The sequence below is a fragment of the Eptatretus burgeri genome, chromosome 1 (genome assembly GCF_056783735.1).
Source record: "Eptatretus burgeri isolate ZD-2024b chromosome 1, Ebu_testis_v1, whole genome shotgun sequence".
NCBI classification, from domain to species: domain Eukaryota; kingdom Metazoa; phylum Chordata; class Myxini; order Myxiniformes; family Myxinidae; genus Eptatretus; species Eptatretus burgeri.
Window position 1 is genome coordinate 137689023 of NC_140961.1, and position 15516 is coordinate 137704538.

Here is a 15516-nt window from a genome sequence, read left to right on the forward strand (position 1 = left end):
GACTAAAAAGGCTCGGAGAGGAAGAACAACTAAAAAGGCTCAGAGGAAGAACGACTAAAAAGGCTCGGAGAGGAAGAACGACTAAAAAGGCTCGGAGAGGAAGAACGACTAAAAAGGCTCGGAGAGGAAGAACGACTAAAAAGGCTCGGAGAGGAAGAACGACTCAAATGGAAAAGAAAATGGAGACAGGAAGTAGAACAGCACAATAATATGGGATGTGTGATGTGATACCACGGGGAGTAATGTTTGTGGTGCGGAACTTGATTGACATTACTCGTCGGATGACACCACAATTAGAGCAAACCCTGGTGATTGAGACATTGAGGGAGCATGCGGGGTTGTTGATGAGTGAGATACATTTTGAGCAGGTCCAGCATGTGGAGCTGACAGCCCCAGAGGAATATGGCGAAACGATGATGAGCAACCTGCTGGAGAGAAGCGACCGGACAGAGGTGACTCTGGAACGAAGCAGGTACGTAGGTACATGCATACATGGTGCGGACGAGGAGCTTAAGGTAGAAATTGAATTTTACGTTAACGACGAGACTCTGTCCGATGGGGTGCACGTATGCGTGACCCCTGAATGTGTGTGTGGAGTGCCTGTGAACGAATGCTGTGAGCCCACAGTCCAGACTAGAGCACCGGTGTGTGCAGCCGAGGCCAAAGTGTGTGTGGGGACTCACCTGGCGGTCGAGAATTTAGCCCTGGAGTGCGAGGCAGTTGGTCAGTACACAGGCAAGGTTGAAGGTGTGGAATGTCAACACATAACCTTGGAATGTGTGCAGCCTGCTGTGTGTGGAAGTCCTGAGCGTGGAATGAGTGGTGACATGGGAAATAGAAATGCCACCAGGACAGAACTTGAGCCAGGGGACCGAAACCATAATGGACAGCTCAGCATGGGTTCTTACAGAGTTGGAAGTGCTGCATCCAGGAGCAGGCTTTAGAAATTGGATTTTAATTTCTCTATCAGCCTCACAGGAACTTTGGAGTGGAGTGCAGATGAGTGGCAGGTGGCACTGGCGTGTGTCACTTGGTCTTCAAACCTTTCTGAGTACACGAGTGGTTTGGCTGGCTGAGTGGGGTTTATCTGTCTTCAGGGAGTTATGGAGAAGAGGGGAGGGCATTCCACCGATTGGGGTTTACCTGATTTCCGTGAACCCTGGAGAAGAGGAGGAGGCCAATCCACAGATTGGGGTTTGTCTGACTTCCGCGAACCCTGGAGAAAAGGAGGGGCTAGATCACAGCCCCCATTGGGGCGTGACCCCCTTGAGCCGTGGTGGAAAGGCGGCGGGGTCATGTAATGGGTAATGAGGGATTCGTTCCCTCACTCCCCTTCCAATGAGCCAAAGAAGTTGGCCATAGGGGGATGTAAGAAATTTTGATTGAAAATTGAGAGATGACAGAAAGCATAAAAGTGGCACGAGTGGATTTGGGAGATGATTGAAAAAAGTGGTGGAGACATTACAGGCAGAGCGTTAGACACACCTGAAACAGGTGGATGACAAAGAGTGGCTTGTTTGAGGAAGGATTGAAATGCCTGGTTCGAACCATGCAGAGGTTCCATGGGGCTGGTAAAGAGATTTTGATGTCTCGTTTAAATTGTTGGAAATAAACGATTAGGGCAATATGGAGGAGGCCAATGGACGACGGACGTAGAGACAAATTTATTGGGGTTTGATGAAAAAGTATATCAGTTAAATTTGATGACCAAGTGGTATCCGAGGGACTGGTGTGTTGTTGTTTTCACATAAACGTGAAAGGTGTTGGATGGTGTTGTGGACTGGGTGTGCGGCACTGTGGAATGAATGACTAAAGTGTTTGGGTGAATGGCGTGATTGTGCAGATGAGGAGAGCGAGTGCGAACAACGTACCCTGTCGGTAGGAGTCTCCTAACCAAGTTAGTGTAGGTTAGGGGGGACTTAGAGGATTTGACATGGATTCTGGCTGCTGTTCCATTGTGCAGGTGGACTGCGAGGGGTAGATGCAGGCTAAGGTATGGGAATACTGGCTGGTAGTGCGACATGGTATTGGAAGTTGGTGCGTCAGGAAATAAGGCACCAGGGCTTTGGGGGTTCCTGGCAGGTGAAGGCTGTCAGAGGTGCCAGGAGAGCACCGTAGGGTTCGGTGCCAGGAGAGCACGGTAGGTTCAGTGCTATGAGAGCACAGTATGGGGGCTAGAGAGAGCCACCCCTTAGTTAGGAGCGACGCCATGCCTATGTTAGGCTCCGCCCATGCACGCACTTGCTGGTGAGCATGTGAAGAATGCCGCGAGCATTATGGCGACCGGTCGAGTGGGGGAAGGTGGCGTTGTTGTAGTAGTAGCCATAGCTGTTGTGAGTGATGTAAAAATCCTAACTATCAAAATAACTCCACAGCGCATGAACATTTAATTCCCATTAGACTGGGGACGGGACCCTGACGAAAAACACATACTTACCGATATTAACTGTTCTGTAGGACCTGTATGTTGAGTGCTCATGGCTTCCAGATTCCCAACAATATATTGTTACGGTTGTGGAAATTCACAGAACACCATTCAGGTTCCCCGAAGATCAGTTATTTCGATAAGTGTGTGTCCAGGTTAGATTTCCCCACCGATGTAGAAAGGGAATTATTCGTGTCTGGCTGTGTATCTTTGAGTTAGCCGTTATGCTTTGCTATCTTTTATTTTAAACAAACTCTACAACCACGTCAATCTCCACAACACAGCGCCCTTCTCAGCAAACAGCGGCAAAATGCCATTGTTACGAACTCGCGGCGCAACAGGGAGAGCCACATTCGAGCGTCCATGTACAGTCAGCCGTGGAGTGGCTGATATGCATAAGTGGATCAGAACGGCCTCTGCTGAGAAAGGAACTGTCCAATCAGTAGTGAGGGGGCTGGAGCCAGCCGGGGACGAAGGGTCGAAGGTGAAAAGTGGGCGGGGCCGAACCTCGGGTGAGAGGTGGGGGAGCGGGCGCCCCCGGACCCGATAAAAAGCCATGCTGGAACGCTGAGAAGTCAGTCGGGAGTCGGTTGAGCTGGTCGTTGGAGAGGAGTTGGGCGGAGAGCAGTCGGGAGTCAGTTGAGTTGGTGGTTGGAAAGCAGTCGTCGTTGGGAGACGGGAGAAGTCGTCAGTGAAGAGTCGTCAGTCATCAGCCGTTGATGGAGTGCATCGAACAGCCGGAGTCGAGCAAGCTTCGTCACGGTCCAAGCAGACGGCCCTGAGTCGGTCGAGCGACACTGAGGAGTAAGCGGGTCCTGAAAGAGCATCAACTCTAAACGAGCAAGGCCCATTCGCTCCTCTGAAGCGTCGTCGGCCAGGCCCGATCGACCAGGCGCGGGGAAGGCCAAGTGACCAAGGAGAGCCGCCCGCCAAGCTGCTCAAGCCGCTCAAGCGACTGGCGCATTTTGCGACGCCCCAGGTGGAACAGACAGATACCGAGGGTTGCCGAACAAGAGCCCATCGAGTCGCCACCAGGGCAGCAAGGTAACCGGCCCGGCCTCTCAGAGCCCCTGCGATCATCCCGGCTCTGAGGAATATTAAAGGCTTACGAGCCTGTGTCTTTTCTTTCTTGGGTTTTTGTATGAAAGTCTGTGGCGCCTTGTCTTTAAGTAGAATTGTTATTAAGTGCGTGCTGTAAATGAAATAGCAATCGGCTGTAGGCTTTTGCTCATGTCTTGTCCCCTATCCCCATTCATTGACTGCTTATGTGTAAAAATAAATACCCATTGTTTGAATGTCAAGCTGCTCGTTGCGTCCCTTCCTGTATTGACTGCCATGGTGTGCTCGGGATATTAACTGGCTATTAAGGCCGATAAAAGTGATCATTTGGTCTGACGGGATTTGACGATTTATAACCGCTCGGCTTCGCATACGGAACGAGCCGCTTAAGCGGCTTGTTTTCATGCAGGTCCTGTCGAGGTATAAACTCCCGGTAATTCTGTCCACGCGAATAATTAGGTACATCGATAATTTGGCGATCGACCCTGTAGCGCGTGGACAGAATAATTGGCTAGTTTATGATGCGTTAAGGCATCCGTGACTGGATTTCGGCGTTGATCCGGAAAGTCACGACTGGATTGCGGCCTTCGGTGGGCGTACGACCGCGATTTGGCTAGAACGGTTGTCCGCACGCTGAACGCGGTGGAAACCACAACAATACACACACACACACACACACACACACACACACACACACACACACACACACACACACACACACACACACACACACACACACACACACACACACACACACCAGCAGGCGATGCTTCCCCTTTGTCTTGGGTCGCTCATCTGCATTTGATTTTTCATTTATTTATTTTAATTTTAGTTTTTAGCTCGCCCGTTCGAAGAACAGAGAGCTATAGCGATACCCCCGGCGAGAGCGTCAGTGTGAGCGTGAAAATGTAAATTTTTTTGATGCAAGTTATTTTTAACCTCTATCCGCCATCGAAGGTTACTGTTTTCACCCCTTTGTTTGTTTGTTTGTTTGTGAACAGTATTACAGAAAAACTCCTTGACGGATTTCGACGAAACTTGGTGGGGGCATTAGGTATGGTCCAAGGATCATGCCATTAGATTTTGGGCTTGGTCCCCCCCCCCCAAAAAAATTGTTAGAGAAAAATGTATTTTTTTGCATTTCTACATGTTTCCAGTGATTTCCAAGCCCCCTTACCCCCCTTACCCCCCCCTCCCGACAAAAAATTTTAGAGAAAAAAAATGTTTTGCAACTTTTTTTTTCTAAATTTCGATTTTTTTGGGCATTTCTCCATGTTTTAAGTGATTTCCACCCCCCCCCCCCCCGCCCCAGAAAAAAATGGAGAAAAGAACTATAACTGTCAGCACTGTTGACATCATATTTAATGAATAAGATATAAGGTTCACTTGAGTGAACAAGCAGTATTGGCGGCGGAGGTTTTGCACTCTCCCGAGTGCTCCCCCTCTATGTTTCCTTTCTAATGTTTTTATCTACCACACTATTTTTATACGCCTGAGATATATATATATATATATATATATATATATATATATATATATATATATATATATATATATATATATATATATATATATATATATCGGGGCGTATTATGTGATACCAGTCGTCCGTCCGTCTGTCTGTCCGTTCCTGTCCGCACTCTAACTCTCAAAGTTTTCAACTTTCACGTTTCATATTTGGTACATAGGTACAGACTGTGGAGACGGTGTGTAGCGACATACGTTCGTCATCTAAAGTGGTTGCCATGGCAACCAGGATGCTGTTTTCCATGTAGTAGCACAATTCTGTATATACCTTCTTGTTAGGGTGTATATTGTGCTCACTTGCGCTCTTGTTATTATACAAATACATATATTGCTTTATAATTATGCATCACAAAAAATATTAATTATTAGACTCGTCTTTTAAAAACGATAAATGTATAAACGGGCGAGCATTGGGTGGCTTTGACACCAACTCTGGTTATTACCTCCGCCACCAAAGGTGAAGGAGGTTATGTTTTCACCCCTCTGTCTGTTTGTTACTTACGAAATCTTTTGATTTCGTAAGTATATTGATGACTTCCGTCCTCTGTTTGTGTGTAGGCACGATAACTAGAGAACGGAAGAAGCTACCAATGTCAAATTACACCACGTGATTCAGGAGGGTGGTAGCTAGTGCTGATTAGATTTTGGTCAAAATCGGTCAAAGTTCAAGGTCACAGTGAGGTCAAACATCCAAAACATTCGATTTTTGATGGTTTGGTACAGAATCATCGTGGAAACTTCTGGTTTGCATCGCTACCTTCTCTCGAGACAGCTTTTATAAGACAAGGTCAAAGGTCAAGTTGACGATTTCGTAAGTACCTGTCTATGACTGCTTGTTTGTTTGTCTGTCTGTGTGCAGGATATCTCAAAAAGTTGTGGACAGATCCGGATGAAATTTGGTGGGAAAGTTTCGTGTGAGACAAGGACGAATTGATTCAATTTTGGTGCAGATCCAGATCTGGATCTGTACACGAGAATTATTTAATTTTTAAAGTGATTCTTCACCATTGAGAGATAGGGCCAAAACAATATAAAATGACCGTTTTTACAGCCATTTTTCCCTGCTCTGCAGGGGTTGGGCTTTTTCTTGAGGCAATGTTTTATGGCCGGATGCCCTTCCCGACGCCAACCCTGGTCGCCTCTTACGACACACAGGGATATGGTACACCTATTATAACCGGGGCATACACCGGTACTCACTTCGCCAACCTCGGAAGGATGACAGGCTGAGTCAACCCCCTGGTGTTAATTCAGCAGCCAACGGGGCTTGAACTCAGGACCCTGGGATCCCAAGCCGCCACCCTAACCACTAAGCCAGCACCAGGCTTGGCCAAAACAATATACAGCATGACATTTCAAAAATGTATTCGGTCCGATATGTTCTCGTGGATCAGGCATTACGTAGAGGAGCACGCGCTCCACCGAGTGCACTTCTAATTCATCAAGTTTTTACTCAAAGAAGACCGTTTGAGTCATCAAGCCTGCACTATGGTTGCCAAATTATGGTTGTTTTAATGTGCTCCATCGTTTCTAAATGTTGAGCATCAAGCAAGGAAGCGGCACGTCCTATTTTTCAAGCCTTTGGAATGATCCGGCCGGGGTTCGATACACTGACCTCTCAGACTCAGACTCAGAGGAGGCAATCTAATTATTACGCCACCGAGTGCACCCTCATTAAAAAGTTATCTCGGAGTTCAAAGGAACCATAGCTGACAGTTCCCAGAAACTACACACAAATAGATAATCCTGAGCTATTGTGAAAATAATTTCAGAAAACACAGGCAGCAGCAAAAAGGACATGCAGGCGTGTAGAGGTAGACAGACGTGCAGGCCTTCATTCAGAAGGAGGGTAGACAGTTAGAGATGGCGAGTGTAGATTACTTGAAGCGCTGGTTATGGCGACAGACATGTTATCATCACAATATCACGCGTGAAGAGGGAGATGCAGACATGAAGGCTGTGGCAAAGATGAAAGCGAGAAGAAATGTGACCGTTGGGTAAAGGAAAAGGTCGGATGAGGGCTTCTCCAGAAACTTCTCATCTTCCCATGCATGGTGCTCGGTTGCAAATACCTCAGCAATAATGAGTATAGCCGCCTTCATAAACGCAGTCAGTAAATCAAAATCATATCTATTATCAGTGATGTCGACATCATACACTGAAAATATCAAGTACTGCACCAGACAACCTGGAAAAGTCTACGCACCTTGGCAAGTGGAAAACCAATCGATGGCTCGGTTTTCACGAAGCCTCTTTACAATCGGATGTTAGCTTTCGTTGGAGGAAAGTCCACATCAGTGACGGTTTGGAGCAGAACTCGCATTTCTTCGGCTCACTGCCAGGTCACACTTCTCACACTGAATTTTTACTTCTACTACTACTCTGTCTTCTACTTAAGCTTTAAGGGTCCCAATTATTCACACGTTCTTGTCGACCAGGGAAAGTCTTTCATGAACCAAGTGGCCAAGCCTGACATTTTGAGGGAAGGTGATTTGGGAAGGTATTTGTTCAGGGTGGAGCGATAACTGCCTTACCCTTCGTGAAGGATACCACGGGATATTTTAACGTCCACCGTTGCCCCCCGGTACCCGCAGACCGGTCATCTGGTTCACCGCCCTTCCGATGGACGGCACACACATCGATGTAGCATCTTGCTCGTGAAACACCAGGGAACAGTTTATGACTCTGTCAAGATTCGAACCGAGACTTCATGGCTCAAAAACGAGTGCGCCCTCTAAGTCGAAGCTATCCCAAACCGGTCCTATCGCATTTTCCTTTGGGAACATTTCTACAAATAAAATCTCCAAGCAAATCGAAACACTTGCAAACAGGTATGGGGGGGTGCCTATCTGGGCAGCCCGCCCATGGTTATCATGCGGAAAGATCATAAGGCCAGCCGGTTTCAAAATAGGCCGTGCAGATAGCTCTTAGGGTGACTGAAATTCCTTCTCTGTAGTCTTGTATCGCAACCCTTGGTTTATCTTTCACAAATCCAGACAGGCCACGTAATTTATCTTCCAGTCAGACAAGAAGCCTTGCTCCTTAGATGTGGCATCGCCGGGAGTCAGCTGATGTGGTTCTCGATGAATACAACATCGTACGTCGAGAAAGCTTCAACTTAGCAATGAAACAAAACAATTGAAATCACACCAATGGGATTTATATCAGGGTGCTGCTTATTGTAAACAATTCACCAAAAGCATTCGTTGAACAAAAAGAACACGATATTACTCACTGCACCTTACCCAAGCACCGACTGCAGACTATATATCCCCAGCCCGAGCAAAGATGACGCATAGATTAGATCTGTGATATACTCTCTGTCCTCAGGAACACTTTAAACATTGATCCCAGGAGCGCCTCTTGGGATTAACAGCCTGATGTGGACAGAAAAAAAAAAAATGATAAAAGCAGGAACTTGATGGAAAACGTGCTCGGCCCTTTACCCGTTCGAGCCAAGTTCTGTTACTTCGCCTTCATTTCATTATTTTATCAGGACACAACAAAATTAAAGGAACAGTGGAAAAGAGGGGAACACACCGAAAGTGGGGTTGAGGGACAAAATAGTGGGAGACTTGGACAAACTGGAATTTGAGGGGGGGTTAATGGGGGTAGAAAGCATCATGGTTTTGGATGGGGAGAGGGGGGTGATTTGAGGTGGTGGTGAACAGCTGCCTTGAAGACCTGGAAGGAAGAACGAGATTGAAGAGAATGTGGAAGTTGGTACCACGTGCTGGAAAAAGGAGGAACGAATGAGCAGTAATTCTACATTTTGGGAATTTCAGCAGAAGGTTGATGGTGGACTGCATGCGCCGTGCAGAAACCTGGGAAGGGGGAACAGAAAGAGCAAAGGGTTCAAGACCAGAAAGGAGATGGTAGAAGACAGAGGGACCAACGACCTGTTGGCGATGGCAAAGTGTTAGGCCTGTTGACTCGGCTTCATTGCGGGAGATTCCAATGATCTTGAAGGCCACGGTGTTTCACCTTGCTCACCGACAAGCTGAGTCAGGTGCGAGTCAGGAGTGCCAGCCCGGAGGGGAGAGCAGTGCTCCATGAAGCTGCAGATGAAAGCCTTGTATTGACCTACTTCCTCGTTCTTTTAAAAGAGAAAGTAAACTCCAGTTCCAATTTCCGAGTAATATTGAGGCAGAGGTATTTCTTGCCTAAGTGGATCTGTGAATGGCTGCGGAATGCGTTTTCATCACACACATTGGTCCAGCAGGATGGTGCAAAGGGAGCACACTTACCTTTGAGTTGTCTAGCCTGGGTTCGATTCCTGACCCGACTATAAACTCTCGGAATGGTGCTTCGCAAGCAAGGTAGTGCATTGTGAATTGGGCCGTCCCGTGGATGGATGACAAGCCGGGTGTCTCGTTTCCTTGCAAAGACCCCACTGTCTCTTTCAGAAAGAGTATGTGGGTTATTATCAGAAAAATGAACAAATCCATAATTCCTTCTCCAATGTACAATGGCACGGCGTCAGCAGCACAACCGTGCCACGGTGATGATGCAACAAGCGGTGACTGAGAATTGGAATCCCTGTCGAACGTGCATTCACCAACAACTACATCCCATGCATTTCACAGTCAAAAGATGTCAACTACCTGGACAAAAATGACAATGAGATTCACAAACGCCTTCTTCCTATTGTGTATGGCAGGTTAGCTGTCAGGGTAGCTATCATTTCTTGGAAGGGAGACTGTGTCACTGATGCAGTGCCCCTCTACCAGTACACACTGGTACTCATTTCGCCGACCTCAGAAGGATGACAGGCTGAGTCGACCCCCTGGTGTATTAATTCAGTGGCCCAACGGGGCTTGAACTCAGGACCCTAGGATCCGAAGCCGCCACCTTAACCACTAAGCCAACACCAGGCTACCACAAACTACTATTTACTGATTATATATATATATATATATATATATATATATATATATATATATATATATATATATATATATATATATATATATATATTGGAGAATTCTTCTCTTTATCACGAAATAATGTGAAGTGAAAACTTCCACAATGATCAGAATTAGTCGTTTTCAGTTGTTGAATGAGTTCAGTTTTCTTTTTACATCCCTCATTTACTTCACCGATCAAGTCATGCAGTTCTGTGAAGTCGTGTCCGACTCCTGGTTGACATTCATGATCAGATTTCTCCAAACATCCCTATCCTGCACTGCTTTCCGAAGATATAGCAGAGACACCTTGGTCGCAATCCTTTACCCCATCCATCCAGCGCAGACAAGCTCTCCCTCTTAGTCTTCTCCTTCCTGAACCATACCCAGCATGGTGGATTTCTCCAGACTCGTTTTCTGCACGCATGTTGTGTCCAAAGTATGACAGTTTCTGTTTCAGCATCAGTGCTTCTAATGTACATGGTGGTCTCATTAGTCTCGCCCTGAAGGAGACGCCCCTGTCTGTCTATTTTCACTTTAAAAACGGTCATCTCTGCAACCACTTGTCTGATCAATGCGAAACTTTAAACATAGGACAGACTTCCCATGGAAAATATTATATTGCTAACTCTGATGTTATCGGTCACATGGTATGGCAGACAGTGGATTTTCTCCAAAACCACTCAAGGACAAAAATTGAAAATTCACAGAGGTCATCAGGTACCCATGAGGCACATACGGTGATACCGATGACATCACCAGTGAAGTGGCATTCCAGCCATAATTGGTTGAATTGAAATCCTTATCCGAAAATCTGAAACTTCATATATCCGATCGATGACCCGATGCGAGTGAAGAATCAAATTTATGACGTCAAAACCCATGCCACGAACATGTGACACAATAGGGTTCATGGATGATATAGGTATATGGGCCGTAATAGTCGTGTGTTCAGTTTACGATGGCATTTTTGTTCAGAATGAATTCACTCGGCTCCAGTTTAAATCAAGTACCGATTTGTTTTTTGTTCTTGCAGTCCATGGGATTTTTAACATCCGTCTCGAGCACCACATTTCAAAAACTGTCAATCTTCTTCCTTTCTTTATTTTTCACTGTCCCTGACTCAACCACGCACATACAGACGTACATACACATATATACACAGTCGTGGCCAAACATATTGGCATCCTTGCTTTTTTAGTCGCGTCGCGTTGCGAACGCTGGCTCTAAGAGAGTTCCGCGTTGTTGTTCTTCTTCTGGTGAAGACAAAACCTTTATGACGCGGCTCTTGGACGCATTTGTCCTTGTTTTTCAAATAACTCACAATTTTCTCGAAATACAAGTTGAAATTGACACAAGTATTTGGTCTATACGATTCTTTATTCCACTGTTAATATTACAGAACCTTTGTTTTTGATTCAGAACTGAATATCTCCTTTTAAATGAGAAAAAAAGAAAGAAATGGCATTGACAAAATTATTGACACCTGAGACTTAATATTTGGTAACACAGCCTTTGGACAAAATACCTGCAGTCAAGCACTTCCTATAGTCATGAATGAGCTTCCTCCACCTCTCTACCGGTAGTTTGGTCCACTCTTCGTGTGCAAACTGCTCCAGTTCTCCCAGATTGGAAGGGTGCCTTCTCCCAACTGCTGTTTTCAGATCTCCCCACAGGTGTTGAATGGGATTTAGATCTGAACTCATTGCTGGCCACTTCAGAACAGTCCAGCGTTTTGTCTTGAAACATTTCTGGGTGCTTTTTGAAGTGTGTTTGGGGTCATAGTCCTGTTGCAAGACCCATGACCTTTGACGGAGATCCAGCTTTCTGACACTGGGTTGAACATTGCACTCAAAAATGCCTTGGTCATCTCCTGATTTCATGATGCAGTGCACACATTCAAGGCATCCAGTGTCAGCAGTAACACAGCAACCCCAAAACACCACTGAACCTCCTCCATGTTTGACTGTAGGGAAGGTGTTCTTTTCTTTGAAGGCTTCATTTTGTTTTCTGTAATCAGAGATGATGTGCTTTACCAAAAAGCTCTTATTTGGTCTCATCTGTCCACAGGACATTCTCCCAGAATGATTTGGCTTGTTCAGGTGTGTTTTGGCAAACTCCAGTCGGGCGTTCTTATGTCTGTCTCTCTCTCTCTCTCAACAGTGGGGTCCTCTTGGGTCTCCTCCCCCCCCACCCTTTCATTGAGTTTGCTACGGATGGTGCGAGTTGAAACTGTCGTACCTTGTGTCTGAAGGTCAGCTTGAATCTGTGTGGTAGTTGATCGAGGTGCTTTCTCCACGATTCGAACAATCCTTCTCTGCAATCTTCGATCAAGTTTTCTCTTGCGGCCACGTCCAGGGAGGTTGGCTACAGTGCCATGGGCCTCAAACTTCCGAATAACATTGTGTACGGTGGACACAGGGACATCAAGGTCTCTGGAGACGGACTTGTCGCCTTAAGATTGTCCATGCTTGGCTACAATCTTGTGTCTGACCTCCTCAGATAATTCTCTGGTTTTCTTTATTTCTCCATGCTCATTGTGGTACACACACTGACACAAAACAGCACAATGACTCCTTTTCTCCATTCAAACTGGTTGAATTAGTTATTTTTATATTACAGGCACCTGCAACTCACCACAGGTGAGTTAAATTCCAAAGTAAAGGAGAATCACCTGCTTGAAATCTTATTATTTCTCACAACTTCGAAAATGTGCCAATAATATTGTCCGGGCCATTTTTGGATTTCTGTGTGGAATAATCTGAGATTTAATAATTTTTTTTTCAGCTTCTTTTGATTTGTTCCACTGAAAAGCAAATGGTCATAGTCAAGTGGTGGACATATGTGGATACCAACAGATTTTATAATTTCAACACTTCTGGAAGAAATGGTGCATTATGTTTTAAAAAGTGCAAGGGTGCAAATATTTTTGGCCACGATTGTGTGTATATATATATAATGAACTAATGTATTTTGCACAAGGAACAAAGAGTGCTCCATGGTGCACCACCCCATTTGTGTAATCCATACAAGGGATGTGAAAGACGTTGGGGACGGATCCACAAGCGGAGCCGGGTGAATGAAAACGGAATGTCGAGCAGACTCCGTGTATCAAAAATTAGGAAATAATTATAATTGGACTAAAGTAAACAAGACGGAGTTGTTTACAATACCATTATCAAATATAATATTTATTTAACAATAGGTGGGTTGACTCGGCTCGTCATCCCAATGAGGTCGGCGAAATGAGCACCGGTGTACCGATAACAGAGGGCACTGCATCAGCGGCACGGCGGTGCCGCCCATCCAATGATGCTACAAGCCTTGCACTGCATACGGAGGAGGGAAAAAATGGAGTGAGGAGGTTGGTCACTAATGAGGAGGGGATACAACACAGGAAAATGGGCCAAACGTGGGGATACAGCGCCGGAAAACGGTCCAAACGTGGGGATACAGCGCCGGAAAACGGTCCAAACGTGGGGATACAGCGCCGGAAAACGGTCCAAACGTGGGGATACAGCACCGGAAAACGGTCCAAACGTGGGGATACAGCACCGGAAAAAGGTCCAAACGTGGGGATACAGCACCGGAAAAAGGTCCAAACGTGGGGATACAGCACCGGAAAAAGGTCCAAACGTGGGGATACAGCGCCGGAAAACGGTCCAAACGTGGGGATACAGCACCGGAAAAAGGTCCAAACGTGGGGATACAGCACCGGAAAACGGTCCAAACGTGGGGATACAGCACCGGAAAACGGTCCAAACGTGGGGATACAGCACCGGAAAACGGTCCAAACGTGGGGATACAGCACCGGAAAACGGTCCAAACGTGGGGATACAGCACCGGAAAACGGTCCAAACGTGGGGATACAGCACCGGAAAACGGTCCAAACGTGGGGATACAGAACAGGAAAACGGTCCAAACGTGGGGATACAGAACAGGAAAACGGTCCAAACGTGGGGATACAGAACAGGAAAACGGTCCAAACGTGGGGATACAGAACAGGAAAACGGTCCAAACGTGGGGATACAGCACCGGAAAAAGGTCCAAACGTGGGGATACAGCACCGGAAAACGGTCCAAACGTGGGGATACAGCACCGGAAAACGGTCCAAACGTGGGGATACAGAACAGGAAAACGGTCCAAACGTGGGGATACAGAACAGGAAAACGGTCCAAACGTGGGGATACAGCACAGGAAAATGGGCCAAACGTAGTTTTGTGTTTTCTTGAATCGAAGTTTCCTTCTTAAAGGAATCCGCGTGTCGATGTATCGATTTAATCATTCTCCTCAAACGTCACAGTCATGAGGAGGTTTTCTGGTTCATTGCACACATGGTGTGTGTGTGCGTGTGTGCGTGTGTGTGTGTATAATATAAGGTGAATAATGGCGATGACGAGACGTGAGAGAACACACTCACCGAGGGTCAGCGTCAGGTTCACCGGGTTCGGGGGGCTGCGACCCGTCAGCAAGCTGGGACTTTGCCACCACGTGGGTTGCAGGTCGTTGTGAGAGTCCGTGAGCAGCTCAGGTCCATGACTCGTGCTCGGATGTCCCTGCTCACACACGCTGCACGCCGTTTTCCAGGCTGCCCCTCCGTGCTGGCGTCGTTGAGCTTGCGTGCAATAACGCTCGGGGCCGCGTTCGCCGCACGTGGCGCTCGCACGGACGCGCGCACCGAACGCCACGTTCTCGAAAGGTGGGTCACACCTGTGGGCTCGAGCGCGCTCGTCGGCACAGGTGCGGGTGGAGCGCACCGATCGCTTGTCGTCCCGGGAGGAGCGCGAGGGAAACTCGTGCGAAAACACTGAGGTAAAGTACAGAAAGATGACGAGGGCGGGAAAGCGCGGGGAAACGACCGGTAAATGCGCCATGCAAAAAAAGTGGGTCCTCACGTCCTGAGGACACGAGTCGGTGTGCTTCACTCGGCACCGACCGTGGTCTCTTTCATGGACAGGTTGGCGCCACGCCCCGAGGGAGGTTATTATGGTGGTGGGGGAGGTCGAGTTACCTGAGGTGTGTGAACTTGTGTTAACAAGTGGAGCAACTCTGTGGGAGTGGGATGAGGATGCATTGTTGATACGAGATGGAGGTGGGATTGAGGAATCAACATTGTGAGGAGGTGGAGGGGGGATTGAGGATCAATATTGTGAGGAGGTGGAGGTGGACTGAGGATCAATATTGTGAGGAGGTGGAGGTGGACTGAGGATCAATATTGTGAGGAGGTGGAGGGGGGACTGAGGAATCAATATTGTGAGGAGGTGGAGGGGGAATTGAGGAATCAATTGTGAAGAGGTGGAGGGGGAATTGAGGAATCAATTGTGAAGAGGTGGAGGGGGAATTGAGGAATCAATTGTGAAGAGGTGGAAGGGGGATTGAGGAATCAATATTGTGACGAGGTGGAGGTTGGATTGAGGATTCAATATTGTGAGGAGGTGGAAGGGAGATTGAGGGATCAATATTGTGAGGAGGTGGAGGTGGGATTGAGGATCAATATTGTGAGGAGGTGGAGGGGGACTGAGGATCAATATTGTGAGGAGGTGGAGGGGGGACTGAGGATCAATATTGTGAGGAGGTGGAGGGGGGACTGAGGATCAATAT

The 15516-nt window shown here is 47.0% G+C and overlaps 1 protein-coding gene across 2 annotated transcripts in view; it reads right to left on the reverse strand.

Annotated features, from left to right (window-relative positions):
• LOC147035568 (laminin subunit gamma-1-like) overlaps positions 1-14866 on the reverse strand; it is a 97823-nt gene extending 82957 nt beyond the window's left edge. Inside the window, exon 1 of one of the 2 annotated variants that reach the window (XM_085900009.1) lies at positions 14336-14866. In XM_085900009.1, the coding sequence (XP_085756135.1) occupies positions 14336-14789 (454 nt within the window). In that variant the 5' untranslated portion in view covers positions 14790-14866. The remainder of the gene's footprint in view (positions 1-14335) is intronic. The other variant, XM_085899998.1, reaches the window with a different exon arrangement.
• Positions 14867-15516: the final 650 nt, after the last annotated feature.